General features: G+C 37.6%; 2 protein-coding genes and 1 pseudogene across 2 annotated transcripts; 2 read left to right on the top strand and 1 right to left on the bottom strand.

The window, feature by feature from the left end:
• Nucleotides 1-4,264: 4,264 nt before the first annotated feature.
• Nucleotides 4,265-8,882, top strand: LOC113318536 (annotated as a pseudogene).
• A 153-nt stretch (nt 8,883-9,035) lies between these two features.
• On the top strand, nt 9,036-10,885 carry LOC113318534 (protein ALTERED XYLOGLUCAN 4-like). Its single transcript, XM_026566703.1, has 3 exons — nt 9,036-9,435; nt 9,533-9,831; nt 9,910-10,885. Exons 1-3 carry the CDS (start codon nt 9,183-9,185, stop codon nt 10,663-10,665), a joined length of 1,308 nt encoding a protein of 435 aa, XP_026422488.1. The 5' UTR covers nt 9,036-9,182; the 3' UTR covers nt 10,666-10,885.
• Nucleotides 10,886-10,993: 108 nt separating this feature from the next.
• LOC113318535 (protein EMBRYO DEFECTIVE 514-like) lies at nt 10,994-13,172 on the bottom strand. The gene is made up of 2 exons (XM_026566704.1): nt 12,765-13,172; nt 10,994-11,486 (listed from the first exon to the last, which is right to left on the bottom strand). The coding sequence occupies exons 1-2, from the start codon at nt 13,050-13,052 to the stop codon at nt 11,163-11,165; spliced, it is 612 nt and encodes a 203-aa protein (XP_026422489.1). The 5' UTR covers nt 13,053-13,172; the 3' UTR covers nt 10,994-11,162.
• Nucleotides 13,173-14,337: the final 1,165 nt, after the last annotated feature.

Below are 14,337 nucleotides of genomic sequence, written 5' to 3'. Positions count from 1 at the left end.
AAAAAAATACAAATCTGTTTTTTACTTCCGGAATTATGGATCGCGGGAAAGGCATTGTCATGAGTGTGGCCATACCAAGTTTGAAATTCGTGAGGATGGTTCGTCTTACTGCCTAAACTGTTTGCAGAAATACTCAAGAGGTAATAATGATACGTTTGTCTTGTTTAATTAGTCCTAAAATCATACAACAAAATGATCATGTACTTTATCTTATTTACAACCAATAGTTCAGACGAAGGTCATTCCAGTCAAGCCACGTTTTTTGATTATATGGTTCAATCAAACTTTGTTTGCGAGATTCTAATGCCTGCTGCTGAACTACATCGACGGTGTATGCTCGGTGAACTTGCCAAAAAATCTTATTCAGATAATGGATTGGGTTTGAAACTGTCCAGTCAGAAAATCAGCATCTCTACACTGGTTGAATTTGAGCCGGAGGTATAGAGTCGTCATTTGTTGTTCTTTTATTTTTGTATTTTTCCTCTAAAGTTGGTATGTTTTTTGTGTCAGCAATTCACGGTACTGAAAAACATTTTCGGAGAACAAAGTATATCCTTAACGGTGGATTATGAAGATTTTATGCTGGGTTTGAAGGTGATGGATAATCTTCATTTAACTAGTTGGTTTCTTGGTTGTACGACGGACTCGAGGTTGTTCCTTAAGTAAGTTAATCTTCTCATGTAGAAGACTTTTCATGTATTCTAATTTGCTAAGTCTTCGTATAATAATCTTCATTATCTGCGCTAACAGGGGTGGCACTGTTGAATCGTTCATTAGACCTCTCACTAAGAAGCCCTTGAAAATTTGAAATGCTTTTGGATGTTCGGGTTGGTTCAATCCAGAATCGAACACATCTGTGGAGATTCGGTATATTTTGGCAATTTCGTTCCTTATAAATTTGACACTCAATAATTAATGATGGCGTACATTTAAAATGCGGTTAATTTGTAACCATTTATTTCAAGCTTATTTCAAATGTTGTTCTCTGCTTTTCTGAACATATTCTAAGCACTTGAAACTTTTTGCTAAAAGTTATGACTGTAAGAAACAGTTCTGTTCTTAATTGCAGAAAATTGAATGCAGGTTCGTTTTATGTGCCCTCTGCTTATGGTTTTGTTGAAAATATATGTAAATTATACATTGCGCCAGAATACTAGCTACTAATTGGGGTAAATTCCATTAAAAAAATATTTTACTTACAAACTTGAGCTTATAAGGATTCTGCACTTCTTGGACCCAAAATTGACTCAATTGGGCAATATCAGCTAAATTTTGAGAAGTCAAGGTTGGCTTTTAGACCTAAGGTTCATAGCCTAATTCAAAGTGAAATTTTTAACATTTTACAGATTAAGATAATGGCCTTACTGGACAAATATCTAGGAGTTCCTCTCTTGCTGCAAAAGAATAAGGTTGAATCCTTCTCCCCCGGATGGATAGATTTAATGATAGACTTACGCTCCCCGGCAATCAAAATTCATTGCTCAACCAGGTAAGACCACCTTAACACAATCTGTTTTAGGAACTATTGCTAGTCACCATATGACAGTCTTCCCTATGCCAAAGAAAATCACAGACAAAATGGATGCAATCCAAAAGAATTTTTGGTGGAACAAGAAGAAGTGAGAGAAAGGTATATATGCTAAAAAATGGAATCATGTAGCTTATCCTAGAGATCTAGGAGGTTTAAATATTAGACAATCTGTCATTCTAAATCAAGCTTTGTTAACTAAACTTGCTTGGAGGATGATAGAGGATCCTGATGCCCCTTGGGCAGTGCTCCTTAGATATAAATACTTCAATGGTTATAATCCTCTAAATTGTGTCTTGTCCAGGCAGGGTTCTTGGGTGTGGAAAGGCATCTGTGATGGCTTACAGATTATAAGGAAGTATTACTGCTGGCAAATAAGTGATGGAAATAATATCTCTATCTGGAAGGATAATTGGATACCTAGCATGAATGGTCCTCCTAAATCTAGATTTGTTTCTGCAAACATTAGCAAAGTAAGTCACCTAATAGATCACAGTACTAAATCCTGAAATATGGACACTCTTGAAGCTTTGTTTGATAGAGATACCATTAGAGCTATTCAAGATATTAGGATACCCATATCTGGAAAAGACACAATTAGGTGGAAACTAGCTACTAATGGAATGTTTTCAGTTAAATCTACCTATAGGGCAATTCTAGATGATTCCCAAGCCAAACCTCCTAGACATAATGAAATTGACTGGATATCCCTCTGGAAAACTAAGCTTCCTGTTAAAATCCAACATTTCCTATGGAAATTTCTCCATAAATGTGTGTCTACTAGAGATAGATTGGCTAGATTTACTAAGCATAATGATGTTGAATGTCCTCTTTGCAGAAGCCAGAATGAGTCCTTATAACATCTGTTTTTGGATTGTAATGTCTTTCAATCTGTTCTTGCTAGTATTGATGTAAATTGTTTACAGCTGTTACAGGGAAAAGACATCCACTTTTGGGTGAAACTCTGGTTTGACAATGATTTTCATAATAGACATACCAATATATCCTAGTTCGATATTATTTGTTTTACAATGTGGCAAATCTGGAAAGTCAAGTGCAGTGTTGTCTTTAAAAACATGGTTAAGGTAGAGGACATTATTATGAGCATTAGAACTCATATAGCTGATTGGTTGAGAGTACAAGTAGCCTCTCCTCAAAACAGAAGAGGAAACTCAACTGAAATTGTGTCAAAGATCTGGAAAAGACATGAACAAGGGGATATCAAAATTAATTTTGATGCAGCTTTCTATAAACACAGTAAATCCACAGGCATAGGACTAATCTGCCACAATTTTGCAGGTACAGGCAATGGAGATAGAGGACTCTACATAAAAACCGCTGAACCGGAGCAAGCTGAGGCACTAGCAGCATTTGAAGCAATCCAATGGACTAAAGCTAAAGGGATCACTCGGTTGCATCTTGAAGGAGATAGCCAAAGGGTGGTGAACGCTTTAAATGGAAAATAGGGAGTAGTAAAATGGCCTAATGCAAGCATAATACATGACTCTATTTTTCTTATGAATAAATTTAGTTACTGGAAATGTACTTTCATTCATCGTGAAGGCAACATCGTTGCAGACACTATAACAAAAAAACCTCTTTCTTTTCCTAGTATCCAGGAATGACAAGATTATATGCCTAATTGGTTAAAAACAACAATTACTGCTGATGAAAATTTACTGGCAGACTCTGCCAAATTCTAGCTTTAATAAAATTTCCTTTCGTAGTAAAAAAAAGCAAGCTAACCAATCCATTTATTTTGCCCGTGTTTGTAAATACGGTATGTGTCGGAGACCTGTCACACTATCAAATTTCAACGTTGTTAGTAGCAGAAAACATACTCTAGAGCTTAGTGCTTAGAAGATCGTGTAACACCTTGACATCTTCATTTTCAATAAAAGTTGGGAAATGCTACCAACAAAACCAGATTTTGTGAACTGGTTTTGTTGATTTTTTCAACCAATGAATGAAGTCGGAATGTGCAATCCGATTTACAGGGGTGCACAAAATTGGATTCTCTGTCGTCCATTGCTTTACTTCTAAAATTTTAAAAGTTAATTTTGTGTGAAGCCAATTTCTTCTCTTCACTTCTATTTATGAAGAAGCATAAGCACTTCACGACATAGTAGGGATGTACAGCAAACAGTTCTTTGTTTGACACGGGTAACGCGGCATTTGATGATGTGGTCTAGAATAAATACGCTGCATTTGCAGTGCCACTAGACAAGAGACTAAACACCAGGCCACTAGGCCATAGTCCTCCGCAGAAGAAATAAACCGACCGTGCCAAGTTGATCAAACCGGCGGGAAAACCAAAGTTAAATTAAACAGATTATAATACGAATGTAGATAGTTTTTTTTTTTTTTTTTTGCTTGCAATGAAAATCAAAAGCAAAATTTTACTTTAAACATCCTTTAATTTTTTTTTCCTTGTTTAGGTTCTTCACCTCTCCTTCTTTCTTCTCAGATCTAGGTTTCTATGATCCATTAACAACCCTAACTATTTCTTTCCCGCCTGTTTTAACCAGAGAACCTAGCAGTTACCTTCTACACATTTTCTTCTAATATTTTTATTTTATTGGTGCCGTTATATTATTACTAAGAAATGTGGGTTTTCTCTGAAGCTGATGATACAGTAGTTGAGAAAATTGGAGAGTTGTTGTTTTGTGGTGGTCATACTGATGGAAATTTGAGTTCTCCTACTCGATTAAGACCTCTAATTGGTGTTAACATTTGTTATGTTGCTGCTGGTTGCGGTTAATCTTTCTCTTTAGTATCAATTTTGTCTGGTTTTCTTTAATTAGCGTCATTTTACTGTTTTTTTTAATAGTATCTGGCCATTGTGTTGCATTGGATGTCGAAGGTCGTGTTTATACATGGGGAAAAAACAAGGTATTAAAGAGAATGCATTATCAAATTTTTGAAAGTTTTCGTTTGTTTGGTTTGGATTATATATGCTTAGTTGTTCTGCAGAGGGGACAATTGGGACATGGTGATATGATTCGGCGTGATAGCCCGACAACTGTATCTGGACTATCAGGGTAAGCTTATGTCTCTTATATGCTTTGAGTAGTGGGAATTTGAACCAACAATTACTCTGGGGCACTCCAGATGTTGCCCTATTGTCCGTGGATTTTTGTGCAAAGACTATTTGAATTCTTTCAATCCATAGATTTTGTAATCTCTGCCTCTGAAATGGATGCAACGATTTCATCGGGTTGTTTAAATTCGGCTTCACCATGTGGAAATTACTACTGATGAATTGTGAACTCATCCTTTGTTCATCTGTTCTTTTATCAACTAATGTGACATTATCGTTGGTTGCAGACACAAAATAATCAAAGCAGGCGCTGGTAGAGCTCATACAGTGGTGGTGACTGATGACGGAAAGTCCTTTGCGTTTGGCTGGAATAAGCATGGGCAATGTGGAACAGGTTCAGCAAGGACTGGTAAGTGCAAGTTGTTTGTTGGTTAAACGGTGGTGTATACTTTGACGGAATCCATCAAGTTATAGAGATGCAGAGTTAGTTGCTACGGGGTTACAGTTGCTAGCATCTGTATCTATTGATTCTATATCTTGAGTCATAAACTGATTGTTAGTTCGAGTTATTTCACTAAATTTCACTCGCAAGTTCTGTTGGAAATTGTGTAAGTAGTGGCTGAGTTTTACATCTAAAATGTTGGGTTCATTGTAAGGATTACAGGAAAAGGTTTACTTCGCACACCAAAATTAAGGATGATAGTATTATTTGGAGAGCACTCCTGGAATTGGCACACCAAATTGTTATCTTGCACATTCCTTCAGTCACATTATTTCTATAGTTGCAAAATCTAGTTCTGAGTTCTTTCTTTATTTTGAGTTTATCATCGAGCTTTTTGCTCGTAGGCCTTGTTGGATTGCGGTTTGTAGGATCATTTGTTGGTTAATCAATTTTACCCACATCAGATTTTTCTTTAACATTCTTTTTAAACAATTTCGATGCTGATTAACTCACATGTCTCTTCTTAATTTCTGCAGAGTTTCAGCGGTCACCAGTTTCTAGTCAAGTTTCTGAAGTCACAAATGTTGTTTGTGGAGGTGATTTTACTGTGTGGCTGTCTCCTGTGGAGGGATCGTCCATATTGTAGGTTTACTTTAGTTTTACTTTACTTGATTCTCAGGCAGTTGTAACTATCATTGAACACTCCTCGCAATCTTTCTGTTTAGATTGATTCAGTGTTTTTGTTGTTTACTTGTGGATATGCATAACTGTTTCTGTTTCTTAGAACTGCAGGTCTTCCACAGTATGGTCAACTAGGGCATGGGGCAGACAATGAGGTATGTCCAAGAGACATTTCACACCTCATTCTTTTCAGTTGTGTTTTCTCTAGGAATTCTAATACATTGTTTGCTTTACTTGCAGTACAACATTAAAAGTTGCTCTGTGAAGCTTGCTTATGAAGCCCAACCTCGTCCTAAAACAATAGCCGCTTTTGCAGGGAAAACTGTTGTCAAAGTTGCATGTGGAATAAACCATACAGGTTTTTCATAACTTCTACCCTTCTGGTTTTTCATAACTATTGCTGGAGTTGCATATATAACTAACGCTACTTCTTTCATTTTTTTGTGTGCTTTCAGTTGCTGTGGAGTCTAAGGGTTTTGTTTACACGTTAGTATTCCTCCACAGCTCTACTTTTTATTTAGTCATGCTTTAGAGAGGCAACTATTATTTTCATCTGTTGTCGGCACTACTTATTTATCTCTCTCAATCTCTGTTGTATATTCAGGTGGGGTTATGGTGGCTATGGAAGGTATGACTTGTTGCATGTTAAAGATGCTTTTCTGCTCTTAACTATAATTTTTTCTAAATTTACAAGCTGTAACTGTTTGAGTTCGTGGTGAACAGGCTGGGGCATAGAGAGCAGAAAGATGAATGGACTCCTCGTGTTGTAGCTGTCTTCCAAAGGAAGAATGTTCTACCTCCCAACGCAATTGTGGCTGCTGGTGCTCATAATTGTGCAGTCACTGCCGGTAAAATTAAAAAATTCAGTCTAAATTTGAGATGTTTATGGAACAGTTTCTATTATTTGTTTATCCTTGTATCAATTGCTTGTAGATAGCACATTGGACTTTATTCATTGAAAAACCGTAAACCATTTGCTCTAGACCTAGCTAAGCAAGGCATAGATCATGTGTACCATATCTATCTTCCCCATACAGGAACTAGAGGCCCTGACATGGTTTCTACTCAAGTTGACAAGGTTTCTGAAATGGGAGACAGAATGGCAAATACCTAGCTAAACAGCCCATAGATCATATCTTCCGTATCTATCTCTGTCATAGTCAGAAGTGTATTGAGAGATGAAGTGCATTACATTGTATTATTAAGTTTTCTTGATTTGAAATGTAGTTTATGTACTGTTAGTTACGTTGTCTATCACTCCAGGGCCCCTACACACTTATGGACCGTGATCTGTTAGAAAAAGTGTATATTTTTGGTATAGGCTTTATTAATGAGTTAAGTGTTTTCCAGGTGGAGGGCAATTATACATGTGGGGAAAAGTGAAGGTTAATAGCGAAGATTGGATGTATCCGCAGCCTCTTCTTGGTTTAAGGTTTTGTGATGGGCCTTACATGTTTTCGTCTGGGAGTGTTTAGACTTTAAACTCTAATTGTCATATGATTGTTACTTGTAACATCTTTTGCTAAAATTTTGTCTATATTCATATGATCACGGTATATTTATATGCATACACGCCTCTCTGGTTGGCCCTGTTGACCCTTCCAATTTTTCTTTCTAATTGGTTTGCTAATCTCTGGGCAAAATACATTATGTGTATATATACACCAAGTTTGTAGTTAGCTATATTTTCATGTCTTCTCATTATCAGCGGCTGGAATATTCGTTGCATGGATTCAGGCGTCTCACACAATTTTGTTGGTGCTGAACAATCGTGTATAAGTTGGGGTCATGCTAAGAATGGAGAACTTGGATATGGTCCCGAAGGACCAAAGTAAGAGTTGCCTTTCCTTGCCATCTGTATGTTCCTGTTGGCTGGAGATATAATAAAAATCATACTTTTCTTGATGTCCCGGTTTAACTTTGTTTTGTTTGCTCATTGTACCATAGATGTGCAGCGAATCCCAAAAAAAGTTGATGTACTTGAGGGTATGCATGTAATGAGGTATGAATTTACAGCTCTTTGTTCGTCGTGCGTGTGCTGCATAAATTTTAAGCTCTATCTGGCACCAATAAAAAAAGACTAATCCTGGATTCCTGTAAAATTACTTTTATAGTGTAGCCTGTGGTTCATGTTATTCAATGGTGGTGGTTGATAGAACAAATGTTGGTGATAAGCTGGATCAGGTAAGCAATGTTGTAAAACTATCTTAGTAACGAAAAAATACAGCACATGTGAGTAATCTAGTTTTCTGTTCTGACTGCAGCTTGATGTTTATGATGGCAAAGCTTCTGAAGTAGGTAAGTCATGGTTAGGTTTATTGTAATCCTTACATTCTGTTTCTGCTGTTTTTGTCAAGCTTTTCATTAATGTTGATTCTCCCCCCTGCAGGGACTGCTGACGCCAAAGTTAAAAGTCCTGCACCAAAGAAAGGTGGTGCTAAATCTTCATCCATTAAAAGGAAGAAGTCTGAAGATTTGTTAGAGTCTGCTGAACCCAAGGCTAAAGATCCTGCACCAAGCACAGATGGTGCTAAAGCTTCATCCAACAAAGGGAAGAAGTTGAAAGATTCGCCGGAGTTTGAAAATGAAGAGGATGAGAGTGATGGTGGTGCCTGCGAAAATGGATCAGATGCAAAGAAACCCGCGGCTGGAAAAGGCACCGGGTGTGGGCGAGGACGGCCTCCTTCTGCAGAAAAGAAAAGCATGCGGCTGCGCGGTGGAGGGACTGGTGGAAAGAGAGGCAGGGCAAGAAAGTCATGAGGAGCAATAAACAATAACAAATTGCACTGTTAACAAGTTTTCGGCTTCATCAACTAGATACTCCAGTGCTTAGAAGATCTTCCTGTGACACCTTGCCATCTTCATTTTGAATGGGAAGTTGGAAAGTGTTACCAGCTTTTGTAGATGCAGCACAAGTTGGAAATATTGCAAAAGAAACATATTTTGAGGCATACTCAAGGTTCGGATGATAACCTATGTTTTTGCCTAGGTTCGGCTGATAACTCAAGGTTCGGTCGAACTTAAACAGATGTATGCCTCAAAACAGGTTTCTTGCAAAAGCAGCAAAACTCATTTGAAGAGGAAAAATGCCTTATAGGCCCGTAACTAGACGACACCAGATCCATCAGTGATGGACAGAGCCCAATTGAGCCAACTCGTTTCCTTCGATGAATAATTACAAGGCCCGATAAATGCGGATCTCTGTTACTAATCCCCCTTTTAAACTGCCTAGATTACGCCAGTTTGTGTGCAAACCACAAGTTAATGTCATCGAGATTAGACCTTCATTGATTACTCACATTTATGATCCAATCAAATCATCCTCAACTTCCACGTTTATTGATCATGAGTTATATTTTCGAAATCGACAAGGAGGAGAAATGCTTATTGCAAAAGCAAAGAAAACCAGACAGGGAGAACTTGTTATGTTTTGCAAATGAAAATGTAGCCACCTCTAGCATTCAGCACGAACCCTAAACATAAAAAGAAAGATGATGAAGGGTGATATATTAGAAGCCTTTCCTTACTACAATAACAAGAATGGAACAAGTAACGGGTTGCAGATACGTAAATTAGTTTTCTGTTATGTGTTATTGGCATTTGCTGCAACTTTATTTTTCACCGTCTTGATTCTTTATTCTCCAAATCCTTTTAGTAACTTCATACTTAAGAAGAAAGCTACGACTCTTTCGCACCAGAGCCCTTTAAAGATCGATCCTGCCACCACCATGAACCCCAAAAATGGTACGTAAATAAATAGTACATTTCGTGTTTTTCTTTTATAGATCAGGTGTTAGGATGCTTTCGAGTTTCATGAATCACTATGTTTATTATGGTGTAGAGAGTAATGATGAGAAGAAGATCAAGTGCGACTTGTTTGATGGAAAATGGATACCGGACCCCAACGGGTCACTGTATACGAACTGGAGTTGTCGGCTGATACCAGATTCAAGGAATTGCCTAAAATTTGGAAGGGAAAATGCTGATTTTATAAACTGGAGATGGATGCCAAATGAATGTGAGCTTCCAAGATTCAATGCTAATATGTTCCTACCGATCGTTCGAGGCAAAAAGTTAGCGTTTATTGGCGATTCCCTAGCTAGGAACCAGATGGACTCGCTTCTTTGTCTATTATCTCAAGTGAGTAGAGTACTGCTTCATTTGTTCAGCTTCATATGAGAATGTCTTAGACTCCAAATGTATATACGTACTTTGCAGGTTGAAACTCCAAAGGATGTACACACAGACGATTCAGATCATTATCGAACATTTTACTTTCCGTCTCATGATTTCACTCTCATGGCCTACTGGACACAACACTTGTTTTCTTCAGCAGTGAAAATAGTAAATGGTTCAGAGACTGCAATGTTTGATATACACCTCGACAGGATCGACAATAACTGGGGTCAGAAATTACCTATTCTAGATCATGCTGTCATTTCAATAGGCCACTGGTTTAACCGGAAAAATTACTTATACGAAGGTGGCAAAGTAGTAGGCTGTATATACTGCGACGAACCAGATGTGCCTAATTTAGGACTTGCGGATGTTGTAGGAAAAGCCATGGGTAAAGCACTTGAATACATCAATGATTGTAAGGAGTGCAAGGCGTTGTTTACTTTGGTACGGACATTTTCGCCTACACATTTCGAGTACGGGTCTTGGAATGATGGAGGGAAATGTAATAGAACAAGTCCTTCGACTGAAAAGCAAGCTGATTATGATTTTCTAATGGAAGTAAGGAATTTCCAGGTGAAAGAATTTGAGAAGATTAAGAAGAGAACAAGAGATGGAAAGAGATTTGAGATTTTGGATATAACTAAGGCCATGTTGATGAGAGCTGATGGACATCCAGGAACCAATTCGCATGACCCAAGTTATAGAGATTGTATGCACTGGTGTCTGCCTGGACCTGTCGACGTATGGAATGCATTATTGATGGCTGTGCTGCAGTCGAATGAGTTTAACTTTTGATGCTTTGGTCTAATGAAATTTTTTCATTCTTGGCAAATTAGTGTTATCCAATTTTCATATTCTTTTCATATTCCTTGTATCCTGACAATGATATTTTCATCGCGGAAAGGGAACACCTTGCTGACAAAACCTTCATTACCTATATAGATTCTGCAAAAAACGCAAACTGTCTGGATTGCAGTATTGATGGGAATTATCCAAAAACAGTTCTTACCCAAACTTGTTCAACCCGAATGCCTTATCCCAGATCAAGAAACTGAGAAATTCTAGTCCCTGGGCATTATTAGATACCCATAAAGCAACATGAAAACCTACAAAAGCAGAAGAATAAAACAAAGAACTCGTGGAACTCTAAATCAAACTATAGTCAAAATTGCGATTATACATATCAAGTTCATCCAGACATGTGGTAAGAGACATAGATAAGACTAATCCTTAAAGTCATTCAAACATCATAAAGAGTTTTTGGATACTCTTCCTAAAGAGTAATCTAAAGATCAGTTCCTATTCCAGTTGCCTCGTCCACGACCACGGCCGCCTCTTCCACGGCCACCACCACCTCTGCCTCCACCTCCTCTGCCACCCAATGCCTTATTTGCTTCTGGCTTTAGTTTCATGTTTTCAGGCAAAGGAAGAATGTGGTCAACACACTTCCTGAAGCTGAAATCGTCAACGGATTCATCTTCCCTGATCAGAAAGTAACATCGGCTTTTCCACATAGGGTGGTAACGGACTTGGAATGCTTTTACTCCTGCACCAACCTTCTTGTCCGACTCTGAATGACCCTTCTTGATCAAGTCGAGCAAAACCATGCACTCATACTGCACAAGCCACGACGCAAAGTGTTAATAAACCAATCAGCAAGTGTTAATAAACCAATCAGCAAATACAATAGTATTGAACTGGCAATAATATAAATGCCCAAATTTCCTTGCCAGATGGTTATCAAATGCCGATCTGTTCCAAATATTTGCATCTAATGTTGATATGAAGAGGTAATAAGGAATTATAAAGATGGAACTTCATGAAACTATGGAGTAATATTTTCATCCAGTGAAAGGCTAGACATCACCAGCTACTGCATTTACACTGAAGTTCCTTGCAGTGAAGAGTTGAGGCAAAACATTCTCTAATAACACCATAGCTCCCACTGAGACTCATTTTAGCTGAACAAAGTAACAGCGCGAGAAGGATACAGGACCACCAAATAGAGTAAACATATGGAGCGACTATAAGGTACAGAACAAGAACTACGACAGAAATTCAGATACTATTTGTTATATAATATGTCCACAACTTTGATTACTCTAATCATTATTGTTCTAGAAAGAGAAATTTCATCTTTACTTCTATTTCATTTTATCAGCCAGTAATACAGATAAAGCTTATGAATCACATATGTAGCCAATTATAGTATGAAAAGAGCAGTACGGCATTAAGAGCTTATATTTTTTACTACAGACATCAAAGCAAGTCGAGTAGGCAAGAGGTTTCGTCCAACTTCCTAAACCTTAGAAGGCCAAATATTTGAACAGAAGTTGAGTCAGAAAACTTCTATGCATCGTTTCTGTACTTATCATTTACCTAATCATTCAATCCCACCCATGATGTTATATGACAGGGTCAATAAACACCATTACAAACAATCAAATATGAAATTACAAAATAACAGCAATTTGTTTTAAAATGCAATTCATTATACTAGCCCAACATAAGGCTTTCCATATTTGAAAAGCCATTAAAACTTAAAAGACTAAGCCCTAGTCTTGATTGCCACCAAGTTAACCATTAAAAGCATTGTTTTGCCTAAACCCTAATTCTAAATTTATATTTAGAAATAGTTACGATCTTTAAAATAAAAAACCCGAAACTGAAATCAACCCTAATAGTGACAATCTCCAAAATCAAAAACATAAACTGAAATTAACCCTAATAAAACAGTCGTTTTCCTTCATACAATCTAGCAAACATCAAATTAGACAAAACCCACGACTCAATTTTTAAGACCCAACACTAATTTTTTTAAAACCCAATACTGAAATTTTAAGCAGGTTTGTAAAACACTGAAATCAAATACAGTTTGGGGTGGGAAATTATACCTTGTTGACATCCAAATTAGGAGGCCAATAATGAAGGAACTTGTAAAAATAATCAAACATTTCAACAGAAGTGTTGAAAGTCTTAGGTCCGAGTTGAACAGGTTCAGATTTTTTCTCCTCGCCCCCTTCAGTTTCATCTTCTTCTACCTTCTGCTTCTTGGCTGCTTCATTATCTTCAACACCATTGTTTTCTCTAGATCGTTTGGAATCACCGTTTGTTTCAGAACCGTTTTGAGGAGTTTCAACTTCCATGGTTTCTTGTGGAATCTCTGAAACTACTTCTGCCATGGTTGATATTTTCGGAAATAGCGGCTCTGTTAATTTCTGGCGAGAGAAAGTGAAGAGTTCTAAAACCCTAATTCGGGAGTTGGTTTTATACGAGGGTTCTGTACGGGGCAATAGAGAGAGAAAGAGATGAAGACAGAGCGTGGGACGACTCTGCACGAGTTATATGTTTAGCACGGCCGCTTCTATTTTGGGGCCGTATCCGAATCAGACGCTTGGACACCCGTTCCCCAAGTCTGACACACATCACAATCCTATATCTCACCCGTAATGTGTATACCGGTGATGCCTGAAGTTATCGTAGTATGTGCTTATTAATTCTCACTATTGTTTATTTTTTTAATAATCAACGCTCTTCGATAAGGTTAATGATCCCGAAAGATTGGCAGAAGTTAGATGGGAGACAAGTATGTGGAGGAATTGTTTTTTTCAGCCTAGCATGCAGGCTCATAAGTAACTAAATTACAAGTCTTAGGTTGAAAAATAAACATGTCCGACTAAAGAAGAAGAAAAGAACCGAATATCCTTTCAAATAGCATCAGCTCTTGGATCACCATCAAATGCCCCAGAAGAAAATTGGTCAATGAGATCCTTAGAATCAATTTCTATGATAATGTGAGTTAGCTTTTGCTCCACAATCTTCTTTAGCATTGCAAGATAGTTCTAGCTTCAGCCTCCGTAGCAGATTGAACATCAAAAACAATAGATGCACAAAAGGAAGTTTTATTTAGAAAATCTCTCATCACATAACCTGCACCTTTTTCCAGAGTAATGTCATTAAAGGCTCCATCAGTGTTGTATTTTATCCATCCAAAAGGTGGGGAATCCATCTATCTTATAGGCTACAGTAATGCTCAAAGGGATCTGCTAATTTGGCTTTCTAGATAAGAACATATCCTTGGCACTATTAATGACAGCAGAATAGGTATCCTTAAGGTTGTCAAATACAAGGTTATTTATACTGCTCCACAAAGACCAAAGGAAGTAACAAACATGCATTGTCTATCATCAGGGTTTCTAGAAACAGGATCAACCAACCAAAACTTTAACCAATCAATAAAGGATTTATCAATGAAAGCATTAGTGTTAACACAGAAGGAAGCCAGAAACTAGACATGGCTAGCAAAAGCACAAAGGACCAAAGCATGTATAAGATATTCATGGGGGTCAGAACATCTAGTACAATCAACAAAACCCATACACATTCTTGAATGTAAAACAGTTCTAGCAGGTATGTCATTTCTAGCAGCTTTCTAAATGAAGATTTGAATACGATGCGAGACACGAA

This window comes from Papaver somniferum, chromosome 10 (assembly GCF_003573695.1).
Source record: "Papaver somniferum cultivar HN1 chromosome 10, ASM357369v1, whole genome shotgun sequence".
NCBI lineage: Eukaryota > Viridiplantae > Streptophyta > Magnoliopsida > Ranunculales > Papaveraceae > Papaver > Papaver somniferum.
The sequence above is the reverse complement of the archived record's forward strand: the minus strand, read 5'-3'. Positions and strand labels throughout refer to the sequence as shown.